General features: G+C 36.7%; 1 protein-coding gene across 2 annotated transcripts; it reads left to right on the top strand.

The window, feature by feature from the left end:
* The first annotated feature begins 1,371 nt into the window (after positions 1 to 1,371).
* TMEM181 (transmembrane protein 181) lies at positions 1,372 to 20,411 on the top strand. 2 transcript variants are annotated; one of them, XM_010581831.1, is made up of 15 exons: positions 1,372 to 1,469; positions 6,163 to 6,218; positions 7,266 to 7,356; positions 7,944 to 8,062; positions 9,070 to 9,189; positions 11,156 to 11,236; positions 12,247 to 12,346; positions 13,135 to 13,265; positions 13,830 to 13,921; positions 14,850 to 14,907; positions 15,582 to 15,684; positions 15,782 to 15,833; positions 16,499 to 16,581; positions 17,704 to 17,793; positions 19,330 to 20,411. In XM_010581831.1, exons 1-15 carry the CDS (start codon positions 1,376 to 1,378, stop codon positions 19,398 to 19,400), a joined length of 1,341 nt encoding a protein of 446 aa, XP_010580133.1. In that variant the 5' UTR covers positions 1,372 to 1,375; the 3' UTR covers positions 19,401 to 20,411. The 2 variants fall into 2 exon arrangements, with proteins under 2 accessions (XP_010580133.1, XP_010580134.1); XM_010581832.1 differs by lacking the exon at positions 17,704 to 17,793 and having other exon boundaries at positions 16,499 to 16,639; positions 19,330 to 19,390.
* Positions 20,412 to 20,729: the final 318 nt, after the last annotated feature.

Raw genomic sequence — 20,729 nt, 5'->3', positions numbered from 1 at the left:
GTAAAGGAATAATGTAATTATTTTTGTAGTGTCTCATTTGGAGAGAATGCAGTGATTCTTAAAGAAAATAGAGGTTATTCTTAAATCCTTTTACTGGTGTAAAGTTAATTGTTTGCCTTGCTTTTAAGGGCTGCCAGGCATGCAGGCAGGGGGATACCTGGTCCCAGAATTCAGGCTGGGCTTATGGAAAGGATTCCACCGCTTTTTGGGCATTTCTTCATTAGTGTAGCGAACCAGTAAGAGCACCATTCAGCTGGTGAAAAGAAGTTTCATTCCAAGCTGAAAGGGAGCACTGTCATTAAAGTCTTATGCTTTCATTTCTTTCCGTGATGGTGCTCATGCAACTTCATCGGAAAATAACACCACCACACCACCCCCCTCCCAATTCTACAGCTTTCCCATATAAACTGTACACCTTTCTATGATCATACCTACTGGAACAGCAGTAGAAAATGAGCTATATGGTGGCTCAGTTCTGGCATAACTCAAAACAACATGTTGGCTGTATTTTGAGACATGGTGGATTGGTCCTTTTGTTGAACTATGCATTTACCGGAAAGGAAGATAGAGGAGGGGTACATTATGTAGGATTAATTCTTTGATCATATTTCCCTTAAGCTAACTGAACTGGAAGTTACGTGTTCCAAGAGAATACAATTTGTCCTTTCAATACTTTTTCCCCCTCTATTTTGTCTTTAACCTAATGATAACCACCAAACAGTTGTGGAAGAGATGTCATTGCTTTTATGTGTATTTGTATTTAAGTGTCTAATAATAAACTTAAGTTCAGGTTTCTTTTTCCTAAGCTTTGGTGGAGCTCAGACAAGAATGCAGAGCCTGAGCATGCACATCTAACAGATCTGGAGTTCTGCCTTACTCCTTGTTAGGGGTGATCCTGCAGGGATGAAGTGTATATATAGGGTGTAGAAAACTCATCAAGATCCTGTGCAGGTAACTGAGTTGTTAGTGATGTCAGTCCCTTTGGGTTAAGCTATCATTGCAGCAAACATGCTATCTTGGATGTTTAAATTATTAATGTATGAACAAAAAAAATGTAACTTTTTCTCCCTCTAAAAAATGCTTTCTCTTGCTCAAGTCTTAGGACAATAGAAAACCCTAGCATAGAAAGAATGAGCAAAATTCAGACATTTTGGGGCACAGATGTGCGTGCACATACACATGTCTAATAATTCCTAGTAGTTATCCTTGCTCTATAAAGCAGCATTAATTTTTTTTCTTAGTGTTACATGTTACCTCAGCATTTGGTTTAATTTTCTTTGTGGAGGAATGAATGGGGCCTATTCCCCCCTCTCTATAGAAATAATGACTGACAGCTAAATCTGTGCTTTCTCTTGCTTCCTGTAGGCTGGCACCGATGCGATTATATACACTGTCCAAACGGCATTTTGTTCTGGTCTTTGTAGTATTCTTTGTTTGTTTTGGTCTGACAGTCTTCATAGGAATAGCAGGTAAGGATGTTGTCTTTTTAAAAGATTACAATTCTTGTATGCTTTGTCTAAAACTGTTGGTATTTACAGATTTATTTAAATGCTAATGAGCTTACTGCCCCTGAGATGTCTGAGGAAGCATTACTTTTGACAGGGAGGGGGAAGTGTTTCTTCCATCTCATTTTTTCATAGGAGTACTACCTATGCAGATTTGATATTTGCAACTGCTTTGCAGGGGAGAGTCAGTAAAGTAAAACAAAACTATCTTCGCTGTAACATAATTTTTCAGCAGACTGCTACATTAATTTTCTTCTTTGTATTTCAATCTGTAAAATGGTGGTGCTAATACTTGGTTTCCTTCCTTGATAACTGTTTGTAAAGCCTTCTAAATGCTTGGGTGATAAATGCCACAGAAATATAAAATATTTTAGTAATGTAAAAATATGAACTTCCATTGTCGAACATATGTAAGCTTAGGTCTCTGGTTTCAAAGACCTTTGTGCGAGTCATGATGTGGGAGGCTGGGAGGCTAAGCACTTAGTGCCTGGATACTTATCCTGGAGATCAGAGAGATTTGTGGAAATCTGGTCAACAAAGATGCAGAGTGTCATTAGGCAGATGGAAAGCGTGGGAGCCCTCTGTATTTCATGCCAGAGAGCTTTTCCAGGTCTAAACTGTACTTGATAAAGAAGTCATCATGCTGTCACTGCAGTGCTAATAAGCTAATACTCTGCTGTCAGGGTAGCTTTGTCAACACAGAAGTTAAGTGACAGACAAGGAGGGGGGAAGGGAGGGACTTGTACTCATTAAGCAACCTGCCCCCCATGTAAGAATTATTTAAAGACGTTATCACCTCCCCCCACTTTACTGCTTTCTCTTGTGCCACTCTTGACACCTCTTGACCTGTCTGTAGGGTTGTCTCTACCTCTGCTCTATCCTTCACTTCTTTAAAATGAGATGGACTGCCCAGGCCTGGAACTCCTCTGCTCCTGCCTGCCTTGGAAAGAAGTGGGGATTAATGGGAGGCAGCTGTTTGGGCTTTTTGTGTCCATCTGTGCCTTGTAGGCAGTACATTCTTCATAATAGCATTAAATAATAAAATTTGTCTGTGAAATAAAACCTCCTTTCCTGCTGTTTGATTTATTGCAGCAGCCTAAGGTCCAAACAGACTTTCAGTCCTTAAAGGTTAACCGCCAGTATTCCTGTGACTTGCCTAAGGATGCTGAAGGGCATTATTTGGCCACTAAAATACTGTATAAATACATTTGCAAAAATGCATTTTATATTAATGATAAAGGAAGAAACCATGGAATTACTCAATTGTGTGTCATTTGGCTTAAAAAGCGAACCATATTTGTAGTTGTGTGTTTTTACTGCCCAGTTGCAAGAAATGCAAGAAAGTTGCTTTACATAAGACCAAAAAGCAGTACTCCTGGAAGAGAAAACTGAGCATTTCATTCTTAATCGGTAGCAGAACCTGAAAGAGAGCTGTGTTGGTGTGTCACATTGCGTCTGCGTGCAGAGTGATCTGATGATGTGGTTGCCTTTGGTCTGGGGGACTTGTCTGCTGTAAGCAACACTTGGTCATCTGTACGCTGCTGGGGTCCCAGGACTTGGCTGAGATCCCCTTCAGGAACTGGCACGGCTGTGGGACTCTTGTCCTCGTAAGATTGGTTTGCTGGATAGTTTTGTTGACCAAGTGTGAACACAGTTCATTATTATAACTTCATTATTTTTAAAAGAATGCTGTTTACCTTGGGAGGAGACCCACTGAACATTTACTGTGATGTTTTTCCGGTGGCTTTTGTTGACACCTCCTTGCTTCCTGTGAATAGAGGGAGGGGCACTAACAATAGAGTGCTCCCTCATTAATGGGTGCAGTCTGAGCAAAACTCACCAAACCCACTAAGTAAATGAAAAAGTGGGAGATACATCCATATTTTCTGTGCTACTTGAATATGCCATTGCCCATACTCAACAGCTCTATCTGCAGTTTGGGAAGCCTAGCAGAAGTCTTGCTTCTCATCTGAGAAAACAAGATAGTTTAATCTGAGGTGGCTGTTGCTCTTCAGTTTTTGTAACACAAGACAGACACAGACTTATTTTGCTTTTTTTCCCAAGTTACACTTACTTTCTTTCCCTTTTCCCAATGGGTCTGTGTTACCTTTGGGGTGAAACAAGTGTAAGGAAAATTCAAGGTGCAGAGCTCATTTTCTGTACCTGCACAGTTTTCCTGTTCACCACCTCAGGGTGGTTCTTTGCTTTCAGATGTGATTCTGTGAACTGAACAAGACTAAAAGAAAAACAATAACAAAAGTAATTTAATCACCATTTTTTAATAATATGACCACAGCATTGTTTTGGTCAGTTGCTTTAAAAAGCTTTAATATATTGCTTGCTAGAGGAGTAGCAGTTATAGCAGTAGAACCTCATTATTTTTTTGGTTGCTGCTCTTGAAAACTGGGACTATGGTCTTTCTGCCCCAATATTGGTTCATATCTTCTGGTAAAAAGAACCTTTTTAAAAAGGCTCATTTTATTGTTTTTTTTTTTAAGACTTAGTTACTGAAATATGATGACTTATCAACTGTGAGCACTTACTGAAATTGAATTATGCTTTTCAAAACAAAAATGCCTTCCAAAACTCTGCCCTATTTATACGTACTTCAGAACCGGAAAGTTCAATGGTGCAGAACAGACTTTATAGTGGATGGGTCTTAGTGAAGTTGAACTGTAATTCTAATATGAAACTTTTGAGTGTGATGGGTGAAATTCTTCATGTTTCCATTTAAAGTCTGTGAGATGGTTAATATTATAATTAGAGTGGTTATAGAAGCCCAAGTAGTGCTGCATGTTTAGAGCTGTCGTGACAGCTAACCTAAAGTACTTCTTGCACAGAATGATCCCATGTTGCTCATTTATAAAGTTCCTTCTTTTCCATTGTTTCTCTGTAGTAACTTTGAAGTCCACGGTCTTTGTGAAAAACTGCTTTTCTTGCATATTTTTTTAATGCTGTTTGTGGCTGAAACAGCATGTTTTGAGGATTAATAAATTACATTAAATTGCCAGGCCGAATACATAAGGGAGAGAGCATTTGGACAGAGAAATCTTACCGTGACTGGGAAGCCTCTAGAGTGACCCAAATATACACAAATACACATCCTGCCTATGTCCCTACCTGCTATACATCTCCTCTGTGTTTGTTAACACCCCGGAATATAGATACAGACCTTTCCCTACTCTTCCCTTTCATTTTTTTGGTTTAGTCCTTTTGCTTATGTACATATGCACGCATGAGTACATGCTTTTGAGTATGTACATACATGCATACATTCCTCTTCTTCCCAGTACCATGTGTTCTTGCATACCTAAGAAGGCTAAGGGGAAACTGTACCACTGTCTACAACAACCTTATCAGAGGATACACAGAAGATGGGGCTAGACTCTTCTCAGAGGTGCATGATGATAGGGTGAGAGGCAACAGACACAAGCTGGAACACAAGAAATTCCAGTTAGATATTAGGAAATTTTTCTTACCATAAGGGTGATTAAATACTGGAACAGGTTGCCCAGGGAGGTTGTTGGAGTCTCTGTCCTTAGAGATGTTCAAGACTTGACATGGCCCTGAGCAACCTGATCTAATTAAACAAGAACGTGGGCTAGATGGCCCCTGGAGGTCTCTTCTGACATAAATTATGATTTTATTGCTTTCCATTTACTGCATACAGAATTAGAGGTAGGGTGTGAGTAGATGGATGCAGTTGATAGTACATGTTAAGTGTGTTTGTCTGTATCCAGAATGATTGGAGGAATGGTTGCATAAAAAGTCTGGTAGCGAGCTGAACATCTCCCACTACAATTGGACATGAAACTCCATTGATTAAATGGATTGTCTGTTATAGGAGAAATTGTTTATAGAACTTTTATACAATTATGTTTATTTATGTGATCACATACACAATATATTATAGCCCCAATCTGAGTGGACTGAGAAGTGTTCCTAAACAAACATGTGGGTATCTTGGCCTGAACAAACTGATACGATGATAATCCAGCACTAGCCAGAAAGTACTGTTATTGTGATTGAACAAGCAAGTACACTACACGTACATAAAAAGGCATTAGCATCATGCACTCAAATACGATGGGATGTGTTTGCCCTGGTACCCAAGCCTTGAGTGCAATGCATTATGGATGCTATGTGAATCAGGTGATGGTAACAGTTTGGCTATAGAAACTTTATAGTGCAATTAGATATCCTGGTTTTTCAGGTGGTTTTTGCAGCCCTTGTTGAGCTTCAGGTTGCTGTAACAGTGCCACTGGTGCTTAGCTAGCTTTTTCTGTAGCTGAGTACTTTCATGACTGCAGTGTACAGCTTAGCGTGGGGAAAATAGTGTGGTTTGCTGTAGTTAGAGTACACATGCTGGGTTTCTGACATGGAGTTCTTGATTTATAATTTACTTCCTATTTAATCATGCCTAGAAATACTATGGCAGAGAGGCTTAAAGGAACATTCAGGCCAAGTTTATTAATGATATTGAAATGTCTAAGTGATTTACTCTTCAGCTTAAACACTGAAAAGTGGGATAATATTTACCTGCTTTGCAGGGAGGTATTTTGTACAGTCTTTTGAAATCCTATATTTACATCATTACTTATCAGTAATACGCATACTTCAATATTGTTTTCTTTCTTCCTTCTTATATATTGTGTAGGTCCTAATGTAATTGAAACTTCTGTGGCAAGAACTGACTTAAATAACACCCTAAAGGTAAGAGTTAATAAGTATTGTTGGATTACATGAATGGCTTTATTTGATGTCAGTAATATTAAACATACCTCTCCTTCCCCCCCACTTATTTTAAGTATTTAAATTTTTCCTGGAAAACTTCTTGGTCACATGGTGCTTTCCCGTTTCAAATTGAATGTGCAGTATTGTAGTACCACTGTGTTATTTCATGAGTGGCCCAGCAGCAATTTCTAGTCTCTTACTTTTGTCCAAGACATGGGATCTGGCTTCCTAACATGAACCTTCACCTTCATTTTCTTGAAAGCTTTCATATTTTGATTCTCAGTTCTTGCATTTTTATTTCTGTCTAGCTCTTCACTGTCAAACTAATATCTAAAGTAATTTTTGTCAAAGTGCTAAAAAGGTTTTGTTGTTCTGTTTTGATTTTTTTTAAAGTAAGTTTTCATTAAATACACTGGAACATTTCTTTTTTTGGTCTATTAGTCACCTATATATGTTTGGATTGGTACTGTATTATGGGTGGATTTTTTCTTTTTTAAAAGCATATTTTTATATCAAATAGAAGTCTTCCCTGCATGTAGGTTTTATCTGTTAATGGTATCTACCATGCTTTTGAAATGAATGTGGGATTTTTAGAAAACCTAGTGGAAAATAGTTGTTTTCGTAATCATAGTTGAGCAGGTTTAAAACTATGTAGCAGATGAGGGGTCACAAATCTGACTTTTGGTGTAAAGTGCTAGAAATGACTTTTTAATTTCAGGCTAGGTCTCAGGATTTTGTTTTTCATATCTGAACTTTTTTCTTTTATTGCTGCTGCTTTTATGTACTTTAAGTAGTCGTACCTGTCCTTACTTCAGTGCTGTGCAAAATATGTGTGCTGTTTAAGCTACTTCTCCAGAAGACTTATATTTGAGCTGCTTATCATACTGTCCACAGAGTAGCACATATTAAATCTATTCCAAAAAATACTGTCACAAACATAATTAACATGCCTTTCATCATTGTAACTACAGATATATCATGTAACAGAATAATGGCTAGTGCTAACCTTGTGGGGTTTTTCTACAGCTGAAGCCATTTAATTTAAGTTCGCCACCACTGTCTACTTACAATCAGCAGCTGTGGCTGACCTGCGTAGTTGAGTTGGATCAGCATGATGGTGAGACTCTTACCTAATTCTCAGAAAACTGCTATCTGTATATGGTATCTTTAAGTTCATCTGTCACATACATGATCCTGTTGCTTTCTGGCTATGGTTGGTGGGTTTTCCCTCTGACACATTTTCTCCCCCTACACCCCCTGCCCCTAGTAAAGACACGGACAGCATTGATCTTGAGAACTGGAAGCAACAGGTATATGGGATAAGTTGTTTGTTATTCCTGTGAAAGCAGTAGTATCTAGAGAATCTGTGTCTCTCTTCCTTCATTCTGGGGGGAATTAGAGGTGTAGATTGTAATGATATTAATTTTTCAATAAGACTTCCCTGTAAATATGTAAGAAATACTGTATTAGTAGTTGTTAATCTGTCAAGGTTCAATACAGGGCATTTGTGACTTACTGCCTAAGTTTATAAATAAAAAGTTTTGTGGTTTTTTTATTAATAGACTGGACCCCTACTCCAGTAACGTATAACTGAATAACTTTGAGTAATCTTTGGGTATCATATGTGTTGTAAACTATATTTGGAACTCTGAGATTTCATTTCTGCATGTAGCAATAGCTTAATGTTTTCTCTTTTAATTACAGTATCCCTCAAAAAGAATGTTACTATGACAGTCAAAGTACTTGGGGTGGTGAAGGATGGAAGCACACCGTATGTTAATAATCAAGTTCACAATCGGACAAGATTACTCAGTTGTGCACAAGTATGTGCCTGCTTAAACAAAACTCTGATGCAGTACATTTTCTTTAAATCTATTTGTGTGCATGTTACATTACATCACAAATGAGAAGAATATATCTGTTAAGCATGTCTCAGGAAAGACTCTAGAGTATAGTTTTATTTATAATTGCAACCTAGCTAGTAATGCTGACCCAGATACCTACCTGTCTGTCTTTTTTTGTTTACTTCTATGACTTGTGTCTATTACCCCTTAAAGACACCTCTTTCTTGCTAGAGTAGCTCTATGCCAGCAAAGCAGTGTGTCCTGCTTAGTTACCTAAATAGATTTAGCAGTACTGAAGAGAGGGATATTGTAGTAGAAGATTAGATATTGGGCTCCAGAGGAGAGAAAAATTCTAAATTTTTAAACTTAGAGACATCCAAAACAGCTTCTCCAGATGCAAGTCCTTTAGGAAAGGCATAGCTGAAGTTTTTTTGTAATAAGGATATAGGGTAAATCAAATGTTTTCTTTTTACATATATATACACACACAACATATATATGAAATCTTCAGAAATTAATGAACAGTGTGCCATTAGATTTAACTACACACAGCCAAGAGAGCGATGTGCTTGGGTTTTCTCTTTCCTCCTGTTAACTTTTAGAAATGAGTTAGTACAAGATAGCCCCATCTCACAATCTGATGACCTAGAGCTTGACTGATAGAGTTATTCAGATCCTTCCTGGTGCTGCAAGCAGTTGCTTTCACCAGCTTAAGTGAAAAGCTAGCCTTGTTTATTGGTTCAACCTTTGATCCTGCTGACTGACTTTACTAGTTTCTTCTACTTTGCCTGGTATCTTTCAAGAAATTATTTATCTGCAGGTCTTGTTTGAGTCTTATTATAACTGATCAAGATTGGTAAGGCATATAAAAAATATCATCAATATCTGACCGTCTAGAAACAAATTCTCCAACCTATACTAACAGTGTGTATTCTGGAATAAATTGAGGGCTTTTACATACTATTGTTCACTGTATGTGTTCACAGAAATGCAGTGAAATCATTGTTGCTCACCTTGGCTACCTGAACTACACTCAGTACAACATATTTGTTAGCTTTGAAGATCTAAATAAGTTAACGTACACCATTCAGAATATTACTTTCACAGTAAGTATAAAGTTTTATACTAGCAAAAGAAACCTCTTTAATTACTAATGCTGTAGAAGTCTGCTTTAACTGTAATAAAAAAGTTATCTCATTTTTGAAGATAAACATAGAGATGCATCATAATTTATTTTTCTGTCACTACTAATGTCAGAACTATTATAGCATTCGCTGTTAATAAGAGTCTACACCAATTTTTTTAAGTCTATAAGGAAAGATTTTTCTTTCAGAACTGCTAATGCTGTTTTGTGGAACAGATAAATTTAGTCTAATTCCTGGGAGATATTTTTAACAGTAGGCAAGCTAGACTAGAACATCCAGTTTTCTGCATTTGCTTATAGAAATGTTGCCTCTCTAAAGCATGGCATCTTTTTCAACCTTTCCAGTAGGTGTGTCTGAATTAGCAAGATTTTTCCAGACTTTACAAAACCCTGAGCTAGAAAGATTTATCAAACTCAAAGAAAAATGAAGAATTTTTTTTTTAATTGTGCTTATGAGGAAGAAAAAAATGTTTATTCAGCTAAAATAAGCAGGCTAATAAAATAATTCACTAAAATAATCCCTAGTGAAATAACTAGCTCCATTCATAGTGCTGAAGATGGCTTATAAAACAGTTACATCATCAGTGTGTGCTGATTGGCTCCAGAACGAAATTTAGAAACATTTGCATGGGAGAAAATGGAACTAAACCGAATTTATAATACAGGTTACTATGCTATATTCTACATGTATGCAACACTTGGTATGTCAGAGCAGGTAGCAAGCAAAAATCTTACTGTAAAGCAAAATTTTATTTTGTATACTAAATTAACTTCCTGAATATTAATATTTGTAATATTCTAGTGCATAAAGCACATTATTAAAAATAAGCTGTAAAAGAAAAAAAAAAACCAAACTCACAACCCCTTTGCTTAGTTCCAGATTTCAAACAGGACAAAGTGTTGGAGCAATTATAGTTGTATGGTTTAGTATCTTGCTTTGCAGGCTGCCTTCAAGGCAGACTTGCGCGCGAAACCAAAAAACCCAAACTCAAAGCCCTGTTTTCCTGCAGCAATTAGAATTGTCAATTTATTTCATTATTACAATGGTTTATGGTGATCTCAGTTGAAATCATAGATTGCCTTTTGTATAACAGGATTCTCTACATATAATTTTCATTCTACGTTTGTGGTTTAAAAAGACAAGGCAGAGGTTGATAGATTTAATACATTGAAAGGGAAAGCTTCTTGTTCAGATGGGCAGAGCACATGTTGTACCTGGGAGTTTACATTTCAAAAGTGGCTTCAAAAGAGAAGCATGCCACGTATGAGATAAATTGTCAATAGAGCCGAGTTTATGCAAACTGACACGTTATAGTTAATATTTGTGCCCTTCTAATAATTACAGGAGGAGAAGGAGCTTTTCCTTCTTAACCCATGAAAAAAGTTCTTTATTCCTGGTTATCTCATTTATTCTTCCCTTACTTGATTTTTTTTTTTTTCCCCCACTTCTGAAACAAGAGAATAAGCTTTAAGAAAACAAGCCCATGACAGGAAGCATGTCTGTACCTTATCAACCTCTTCATAATCAATTTGTGCATCTGACCTTGGCAATAAAGAAGAATATACTGGATTTACTCAATTATTGGCATTCACACTTTGAATGAAAGTGCAGTTGAAATCAATAAAGAATATCCTTTTTGTCCTGAGAAGTGCTTTAACATACGACAGCACACTGAGTGTGTTACAAAGTGGCAGGCTAAAAAAGAAACAAGGATATTAGGCTGCTTTGGTTATCTTTTCATCAGATAGTCATATGGGTATGAATTTATCTTTGTCTCTCTATGGTGACATAGTGGAATTTGGTTATACCTTTAAATTTTGAAAAGCCAGAGAACTTTTCAGTATCTGCAGAAAGTGCTAATTATTGATGTTGTATGTACCCTGTCAAAACATTGTCCACTGGGCTATTTTCTTCTGTTTTCTTGTAGTGGAAGACCTACAATCCAACTTTTTCACAAGTGGAAATATGGTTCCGATTTGTCTTTGTAGTTCTTACGTTTGTCGTCACGGTAAGATTTTTTTTCATTTTTTCTGGAGTATATTATGTAGGCAGCTGATAACACTGCTCTGTATTGCTGTGTTTAGTAACTTAACCCCAGGCAGCACAGTTGAGATATCACTGAATGGCTGTAAAAAAATGTTTCTAAAATAGTTGTTGCTTTTATGTTTTTACAAGTGGTATTGAAGGGACATTAAGAAAATAGGATAAATGGGAAAACTTGTTTTTCTAAACTCTGATTTTGAATTGAACAGAAAGAATTTTGCTTAAACAAAGGAAATTGTGATTAGATGCTAGAAAAAAATATTTTTTTTTGCAGTGCAGGTAGGCTCAGACATTGGAATAGGATGCCCAGAGCGTGAGCTCTCAGTCTCTGAAAATGAAAAATACTCAGTTGAATATGACCTTGATCTAACTTTAAAGTCATCACTGCCTTGAGTATGAGGATGGGCCAGATGACCTCCAGACGTCCCTTACAACCTAAATTATGCATGATTTAGATTATCTCTCCCCTCCAACCTGGTTTGGCCCCTGGAAAAGAAGTGTTTGGGAAAAAAAAAAACCAAAACCCATAAAATGTAAAATGCAGAAATTTCAGAGTAATTTTCAGACACTAAAGCATTGAACATTTGCATAGCATTTTTCTCACATAGATGATGTCACTCAGCAGGTAACCGAATGTGATATGGAATCTGTTGTTTTAAAAAGCTAGTTTAGGTGGAAGTTGTTGTTAGTATGTGACCAGTAATTAGGCAACATTTTTCGTCCATTGTTGATTTGTGTAGTACTAGCTGGTTTCTTTCTCAGTTTGCTTGAGAGATTAAGTAATTTGCATTGGGGTAAGTCAACAAACTTGAAGCAGAAGTAGAAGCTAGGAGATGTGGCTCCTGTTTTACAATGTTCTCAGTGGCAAAGACCTCGTGAAGTAGCCTTTGCAATGTGCTGTGTTATCTCTTTACTCTGGTAAACCAATAAGGCTATATTCCTTGCTTACAAATTTTTGTTGTTGTTGTTTTATAGTGTCTGTTTGCACATTCCCTGCGGAAATTCTCCATGAGAGACTGGGGTATTGAACAGAAATGGATGTCCATCCTCCTTCCCCTCCTGCTACTTTACAATGGTACTTGTATCCTGGAATTTTTAGAAGAGCTCCTTTTTTAAAAAAAAAACAAAAAAGAAAGAAAGAAAGAAAAAAGAACAAGAGAGTGCGTGAGAGAGAGAAGGCAAAATGGAATTTGGCCTTGAACTTATAAGCAGCTATTTATAAGACTTCAGAAAACCAATTAAAAAAAACCCTACCCTTTTTAAGTGTATCAAATTCAAGGGCATAATGAGTAGGTGGATTTCATTCTTTGCAGTCACGTGAATGTCAGCTTTATTTGTTTAAAGCTCTGATTAGAATAGGTGGCTGCAACCATACTGAAGCTTTCATACAGTGACATGTAAATGCAATTTCTGTATTTGTCTGCTAAGTCTTACTTCTTCATTTTTCAGATACTTGCACTTTAGTTAAAAATGGAGGCTATTTTTAGTCTAGTAAACCACATCAAATTCTAGCACTCTTTAGCAGTACCAGAAGAACATTTACCTTTCAGTCATTCTATGATAATTTTTTAGGTCATCACCAAGAACAGCAGTTCAGTAGAAAGTCTGATAAAACCTGAAATCTTCTAGAAATGTTGGCAACCAGTTCAGATTATTTCTACAGCACAGAGGATTGCTGCTGGAGGCACCATTTTCTTTGTAAATTACTTTAAGATACAGCAAACTTCAATTTCATTTACTGGTGTAATTTGAAAAATCTAGGGGGTTTTGTTCCTCTGAAGATACATTCTGCTTTACTTTCCATAATGGAAAAGACTGTGCTTTTCCCCCTCTGTTTAACTTTTTTTTCTTATTTTGTTACAGATCCATTTTTCCCCCTTTCTTTTCTGGTGAACAGCTGGTTTCCTGGAATGCTGGATGATCTATTCCAGTCACTGTTTCTGTGTGCATTGTTGTTGTTCTGGCTTTGTGTCTACCATGGTATAAGAGTACAGGTAAGGGTGCAACATTATCTACTACTTACTGAGAAGACACTACTTGTTTTTTCAACATTTATTTTTTTCTTAAAGTACAATGTGACACATGAAGCTTTGGAGTTAAAATGATTTGTGGACAAGTACATTGTCTTGAGGCTACCATGCCTAGAGATAGATGGGACAGTCTAAACTATTGCAAGACAGTCTTCAGAATTATGATGCCCTTCTGCTTTGTTCTTGTTTGAAGGGTTTTGTTGTTGTATATGGTGGTTGATTGTCTTTAAACCACTTTAAAATACTGCATAAGATAAATATGAATTCTGGAGCATATTCCTATATTTGCAGTATCAGTGAAATATGTGGGACCTTACAAATAGGATGCTCCAAATCTACTGCATCTTATTAACACAAATGATGAAACAATTTTGTGTCTTCTGTAATCACCTGTGCAGGTTAAAAATACAGGAGGCAAGTCTCTTAATCTAGTTCATGTTAAACAAAACAAAGATGGTATTTATTTTATTCTGTCAAGAATCTCAAACATGGCTTCACTCCTTCAAGACACTATTGTTTCCTCAACAGGGGGAAAGGAAGTGCTTAACTTTCTATCTGCCCAAATTCTTTATTGTTGGACTGTTGTGGCTGGCCTCTGTTACATTGGGAATATGGCAAACGTAAGTAATTTCAAATTTAGTGCAAAAGTAATGAGCTGAGAGTATTCAAGAATGACAAGATTGTTTATAATTAATGGTATCTATTTCTTAATGTTCTGATTGTGATATAGGAATGAAGTTGTTAGGTGTTACGGCTCCCTACAATACTCCCTCTAGCACTATGTCCCAATTAGCTTTTAGTATTTGAAGCAACAAGTTTCTCTGTAGTTAACTATTAGATGGTTTAACCAAACTTTCTCAACTATTAAACCTGCACAATTGATATTGACAATGCTCAGTCAAGCTATGCTATCTCTCCTCAAAACTCAGTTCTTTTGCTTAGTTCAGTGTTTCTCTCTTTTTTTTCCACCCAGAAAACTTTCTCAGTTTTGGTACGTTTGTAGTTTCTAAACCGTTTTAGTCTCAAGTGTTTGCCTCTTATTTTATTTCTCAGAAGGAAGATGCCTTCTAACTATCTTCATGCTGTTGTACATTGTTGAAAGCAGCGCAGTTGCAGGAAATGCTCGTGCTTATGCGCTATCAGCAGAATTGCTATGAGGGAAGGGCTTATACCACAGTTATTTCTTAAGTATAATTCTTATCACCAAGGACAAAATTTAAACACTAAATCCTGAAGGCTTGTAGGAATTTACAAGATTACACATTTTCTAAAAAACAAGTGGGGAGATTAGACCTGCTCACAACTGAAATCTTCCATATTCCTTCAAAACTGGGTTTGGGAAGGAGGATGTTATGTACTGTAAATTGTCATGACTCCATTGGAATCAATGGCGTTGCACCGGTTCATACAGCCAAAACCTTTAGTTATAAACCCTGTATAGTAACTTTAAACTTTTTCTTTGTTAGTGGGCTTCTTGGTCAGTATGGCTTTTTGACCTTGTCTTTTGTAATGGTGTAAGTACCACTTTTCATTTTGAATCTTTTCTAGTGTTAATGAAGTACATGATCCTACATATCAATACAGGGTTGACACAGGTAATTTCCAGGTAAGTCAGAAATGTTTTCTTTCTATTAAATTGTCAGGTGGAGTTAGTCAATACAAGGAGGTGGGGTTTGTTCTTCTATTAAAATCTATAACACAATTTAGAAAATAGCAAATGCGGGTCAGATGGTCTTATTCTGATGATGTACTTTTAATTTTGCTTTAGATCATGCGTAGGCTATATTGAGCTCCGTCCCAGTAAGAAGAGTAAATTGTCTTGCAAATCTGGAGATTAAACACCACAAGTTTAGTCACAGACTTGTGACTGTTGGGATTGAAAGAAAAATTTTTAAGCCTCTTATTAAGTCAGTTTTGTACATCTTTACTCCTGCCAAGATCCTCTGTCCTAGTAAATTTCAGACTTTGTTGTTGTAAAAGAAGATCTGATTTATATGGGTCCTTGTATTGTTCTCAGGAGCTGTGTTTTTAGAAAATCATTGAGATTCAGCTCACTGTGAACTCAGTGAACAAAATGATGACTTTTGTTAAACATCCTTTCTTTACATTCCCCCAAACATACCTTGGTGTATAGCCACCCTTGTTTTGTACTTCATTACATGAGCCTACCTTCCCTGAATAAATGGACCATTCTATGTTGTGCTTTGGGAAATAATGACTTCTATCAAGGGAAGAAGGAATAGACCAAATCTCGTTAAATAATAAAAATTCTTCTTATAGGGAATGAAAATCTTCTTCCTTGTGGTGGCAACCACATACATTCTCTACCTTTTGTTCCTGATAGTGAGGGCATGCTCAGAACTTCGTAACATGCCTTATGTTGGTAAGGAATATTTCTTTTGATTCTTCCCCAAACAGGCTTCCTTTTCCTAGATATAGGTGTAAATTCGCTAATAACAACTTTTCTCAATCTTTTTCAGATCTCAGGTTAAAATTCTTGACTGCATTAACCTTTGTAGTGCTTGTCATTAGGTAAGGCTTTTCAAAGTACATTTCTCAGTACTGTAACTTTTATAACCTTTTTTTCAGGGCTTTGAATACATTTTGTTGATAATAAAATTGTCAATGTAACTGAGGAATGTCTTTTGATATGATTGTTATGGCAAGCATTTCTTAATTTTTTAACCCTTCTTGGAGCTTTTAGAGCTAACTTTATATTATATCCATTACCACAGCAAATACACTGCAAGATTTAGAGGTTCATTTAGCAGAGATATTTTCTGTACTGCTGAGTGGCCTGCAGTTCACTGTTTACCTCCTTTGGAGCTTTGTAAGCTTCACTTAGTCAAAGCAGAAGTTCAGAATTAGTTTCTTAGTTTATTGTTAATATCTGTCTCCCCCACTCCAAGCAGTTATTTCAAATTATTGTTGACTCTTGGATTGTCTGTAGCAGATGAAATCTGAGGGAAATAGACCAAGGGGGTGGGGGTGGGGTGTCTGCTTTACTCAGTTGACTGCTGACTTTTAATCACAAAAGAGTCATTCTTAATTTAGAACTATGAAAGCAAATGTGTCTTAAAATAAATGGTCACCATGTTAACGTAATTATTTTCTCATATACTCTTCTATCAAGCTAGCATTTCAATTTTGTGGTTTAAAGGCACAATACACCTATATGCTTTAACTTTTTCCCACAGCATTGTTATACTCTACCTACGCTTTGGAGCACAAGTTCTACAGGACAACTTTGTTGCTGAGCTGTCAACTCATTATCAGAATTATATCCTTGTGTTGTGATACTGCTCAAGTAGGAATGTTAATCTATTTTCATGCAGAAGGTATTTAAAAATTATGTACCAAAGGACTGAAACCTTTGACTTCTAGGTGGGCTTTTGAAGTTCAGTCCATTTTGATCGAGGTTTCATGTCAGCATTTTGTAATGGCTCTTTGTAAAGATTATGAGCTGAGACAGTTTCAGTCTAATATTTTTACATCACATAAATCACAACTGCATTTGATACTCTTCAAAAGGAATGAAAGCCTAGATATGCATGCATTCAAGTAATTTTAACAAGTTATTGTGACAGATTTGGCTGTATTTGCTGCATGAATTCAGTTTGCTGTATACCTATCAGTTGGCATGGGGTGTACCAAAATATTTGAGAAATTAATGGTTTAGAAGTCACTGAAAATGAGTTTGTGTATTTGTCCAAGTCTACATGTGGAAAAAGTCATAGCAGAGAATTTAAGTGACTTGAGAGAGACTATTTCTGACTTCTGTTGGCAACGGGATTACAAACCATTTCTGGACCTGAACCATGAGAGCCTAGTTCATTCTACTTTCTGAAAGTGTCTGTGTGACTGCAACTGCTCCGGTTACTGATAAGCTTAGATATGTGTTGGGAGCTAGTAGAAAACAATATGTAAATCCTTTAGTATTTTCCCAAAATGATGACACAAAGTCATCTTCAGAGGTCTGTCTACAGATAGTCCTTTCTCCTTCCTTCTCAGTTGCTGTGCCAAGGAAGAACTTTTTTTAAAAATAAACAAAGCAAACCAAAAAAACCCCCACCTGAACACCCACCTTACTCAGCTTTCTTTTAGCATTGAAGGCAGAACTATTCAATTTACCATGCACTCCACCACTCAAGAATAGACCTTATCTCAGCAAATGTTACTTGTGTTAAAGCTTTGTCTTCAGTGGGAGCTTTACCTTGAAATAGCTTGAGTACATTAGTTGTCACTGAATTTAAAACATGCTGTTTTGTTTAGCCATTCATGCTCTCAAACTTTAGTAAGGTAAACATTCTTTCCACTGAAACAGCTTATGTATGGTTTGGGTCTTGTTCCCAAAGTTAATATGTATGGAGCTATATTGAGCAATATCCTTGACACCTACCACCAGCAGAATTCTTATCATTTTATGGTTTATTGAACTTTTATCTCTACACGTTAGCCTTCGTGTATTCCCCCTCAAAGAATGCACTATATGGTAAGTGTAAGCAATTATCTGCACTGCTCCTGAGCAAATTAGTATTGGATATGTGAAGGAACACATAAAATGTATACAACTGATTAGCTAGACTTGAATTCTTACACACTTAGATCAAGCTTATAGTTAATATGATGTTTGCATACGATGCACTAACATTTGCACTGACAGACAATCCTTAAGGAGCAACAATACTTCATTTGTCCTTTGTTCTAACAAAGGTTAATATATTGGCATGCTGGCAAACTGGACTCTGAAATAGGTAACATGCTGTTGGAAAAGTAGGAGTGAAGCCGATTGCTAACATGGGAGGAATTTGGGGGAACTTGCTATGGGGAGAGGGCTGCACAGGGCCCATGTAAAGGGAAATAAAAGGATTGAATCAGTGGCACTTCTGGTTTTGCGTTCCTACATAAAGGATGTAATCTGATTCACATGATGATTATAAAGTATTATCCCTCTCTAACAGATAAAGATCTGTAAAACAAATATTTGTACTGAGTGCATTCTCTGCTTTAAGCATTGAGTTCAAAATATAGAACCACAGAACAGCCCAGGTTGAAAGGGACCTGGAAAGATCAGCTGGTCCCAACCTCTCATGGGAAAAGGAGCCTAGATGAGATAACCTAGCACCCTGTCCAATCACATTGTGCATGCTGAGAGGTATGCACAGGGAAGGCACTAAATAGTGGAGCTGGTCCTTTCTCTAAACTTTTTAGAGTTGAGATGGATGGAACTGTTACAGAAAAATGCTATTTTTCCATTAAGAAAGAGAAATGGCTGGGTGAGGATAAAGTTAAAAACTTGCTGTTGGTTGCAAGAAGTATTAGTTTCTAGAAGGCAGAAAGTAACAGGCTGCCAGGCAATGTTTATGGCAAATTGCTGGATTTAATTTTACTTGCACCAGTTTATGAACTGCAGCTAAGCAGCACAGATTATGCAAGAAATTAAGGCCTTAAAACAAGGTAAAGGGAATTGTCATAAATAGCCAATGGAAAATATGTGTTTCCTTTCACCTCACAATAAAGGTACAAGTCCTTCCTTCATCTATTACAAGGATGAAAAATAACTGGCTAATCATTGACTTGCATACAAGGGATTACAACTTCAGTCTACTACATTTGTAGCTTAGAAATGACCAAGAAGTTAAAGAAGTCTATGCTTTTTAAATACATATGAACTTTTGAATAATAATTAAGAATAATGAGGTCTGACTTAATGACTCTTACGTGCAGGTTGAAATAATATAACATAGGAAACTGCACAAGGGAGGAAATCCACTTAAACAACATGGACAATATCTATCTAAAAATAAGATGACGTATTTATATCATCTCCTTAACTCTTAAGAATACCATGATGTTGTGGCTGAAGGGTGAAAAATTTAAAGGAGAGAATTCCTGTTTGGATATTGTTTTGTTTAGTTTGTAGTCCTGACTGCCTTGGAAGTTGTAGAGTCTGTTGCTACAGTGTTGAGTTAGAAGTACAGCCACGTTTCTATAATAGGCTAAATTAACCCTTATTTGTATTTTCCAGAATCACAGTTGAAAGACAATCCTGCTTTTTCTATGCTGAATGATTCAGATGATGATGTGATTTATGGGTAAGATTATAAAATACCTATGGAGAGTTACTTTTGTTGTGTTATTTTTGTAGTGTTCTTTTCCATATTCATAAAATAAGGATTTGTAGGTTGTTAGTGAAAGTATTCTGCCTAAAGAACAGAAACATAGCCTTATTCTCTAAACAGAAATGCAGTGAGAATGCACATTATTTTTTCTTTTTTTGGTTTCTAAAAGGGATTGCCATGGCACTGATACAAACAGGTAAGAAAGTATTAGGATGCTGGTAGGTCATGGAATGAAGGCAGCAAGAGCTGTGAAAGGAAAGGACTTCCTTTAAAACTGGGCAGGATTGCAGGAGTCAGGTGGAGTTAGCAAAGAGGCAGCTCATATGTAAATGCTTCAGGGAAGGAGAATGGCTCTTCTTAAGTGCTCATCACTTACTGAAATAAGAATAATCAAATCTAGCAAAACTTACTGGACTTGTGTGAGTTTATGTAATATGAGAATTGTAGTAGCACTTAAGAGCCATACTGGTCAGGTGTGTCTGTGCTAGACATTGAATGAACTCATGATCTGCCCTTGATGTTTTCACCTCTTACGAAAGACACCGAAGTGGCTGGAACAGTGAGGATGGGTTAATACTGCAGTCACCTGAAGAAGTTTGTGCTAAACTAGCTGTATGCATTGTCTGAGATAGCTTGCCTTTGTTTAGTTAGATGAGTAGTGGTAGTACCAGCTTGCTTCTATACTCTATACGAATCCTTGTGAAAAGTGGCTTGTAGTTACTGGAATAACTTTTATTATGCATCACCCTCTGGAGAGAAGTCATATATGTTGTCCATATCCCCAACAAGGAAGGAAAACAGATACCAGCTTCTAAATAACAATTTGAAGCCTCAGTGTAGTTTAGAACTTTCCTGTTTATGTTGGGCTTTCTATCTAAACATCACGTTCAGAAGTTTTAACAAGATCTGTTTCACAGGAGTGACTATGAAGAAATGCCACTTCAGAATGGCCAAGCTATTAGAGCCAAGTATAAAGAGGAATCGGACAGTGATTGATTGATTTTGATGTAGACAGACTTGTTCAGCTGGAATTAAACCAGTTTTGAAGTTTTCCTAGATGGACAACTTCCTTGGCTTCCTTACAGTCTGCTGTCATCTGAACACCGACTCCCAGGAACGACATCCTGCTTCTGATTCTGTTTACAAAGTTAAAACTGAAAAAAAGAATGCTTGAAAAGGTTGTGGTGAAAACTTAAGAAACCAAAATTTTTACACGTCTTACAAAATGTGTGATAGCAGGATGCCTGTGGACTAAATCTATTTAAATCTATTTCCATTTAAAAGTGTCACTGATTATATACTGATT

The sequence above is a fragment of the Haliaeetus leucocephalus genome, unplaced genomic scaffold, assembly GCF_000737465.1.
Source record: "Haliaeetus leucocephalus isolate CR32 unplaced genomic scaffold, Haliaeetus_leucocephalus-4.0 Scaffold819, whole genome shotgun sequence".
Taxonomy (NCBI): Eukaryota; Metazoa; Chordata; class Aves; order Accipitriformes; family Accipitridae; genus Haliaeetus; species Haliaeetus leucocephalus.
The sequence above is the reverse complement of the archived record's forward strand: the minus strand, read 5'-3'. Positions and strand labels throughout refer to the sequence as shown.

Coding starts and splice junctions, on each gene's coding strand:
- TMEM181 (XM_010581831.1), top strand. CDS start 1,376: ATGCGATTATATACACTGTCCAAACGGCATTTTGTTCTGGTCTTTGTA. Junction 11,237..12,246: donor TTCTTACGTTTGTCGTCACG/GTAAGATTTTTT, acceptor GTTGTTTTATAG/TGTCTGTTTGCACATTCCCT. Junction 14,908..15,581: donor TTGACACAGGTAATTTCCAG/GTAAGTCAGAAA, acceptor TTCTTCTTATAG/GGAATGAAAATCTTCTTCCT.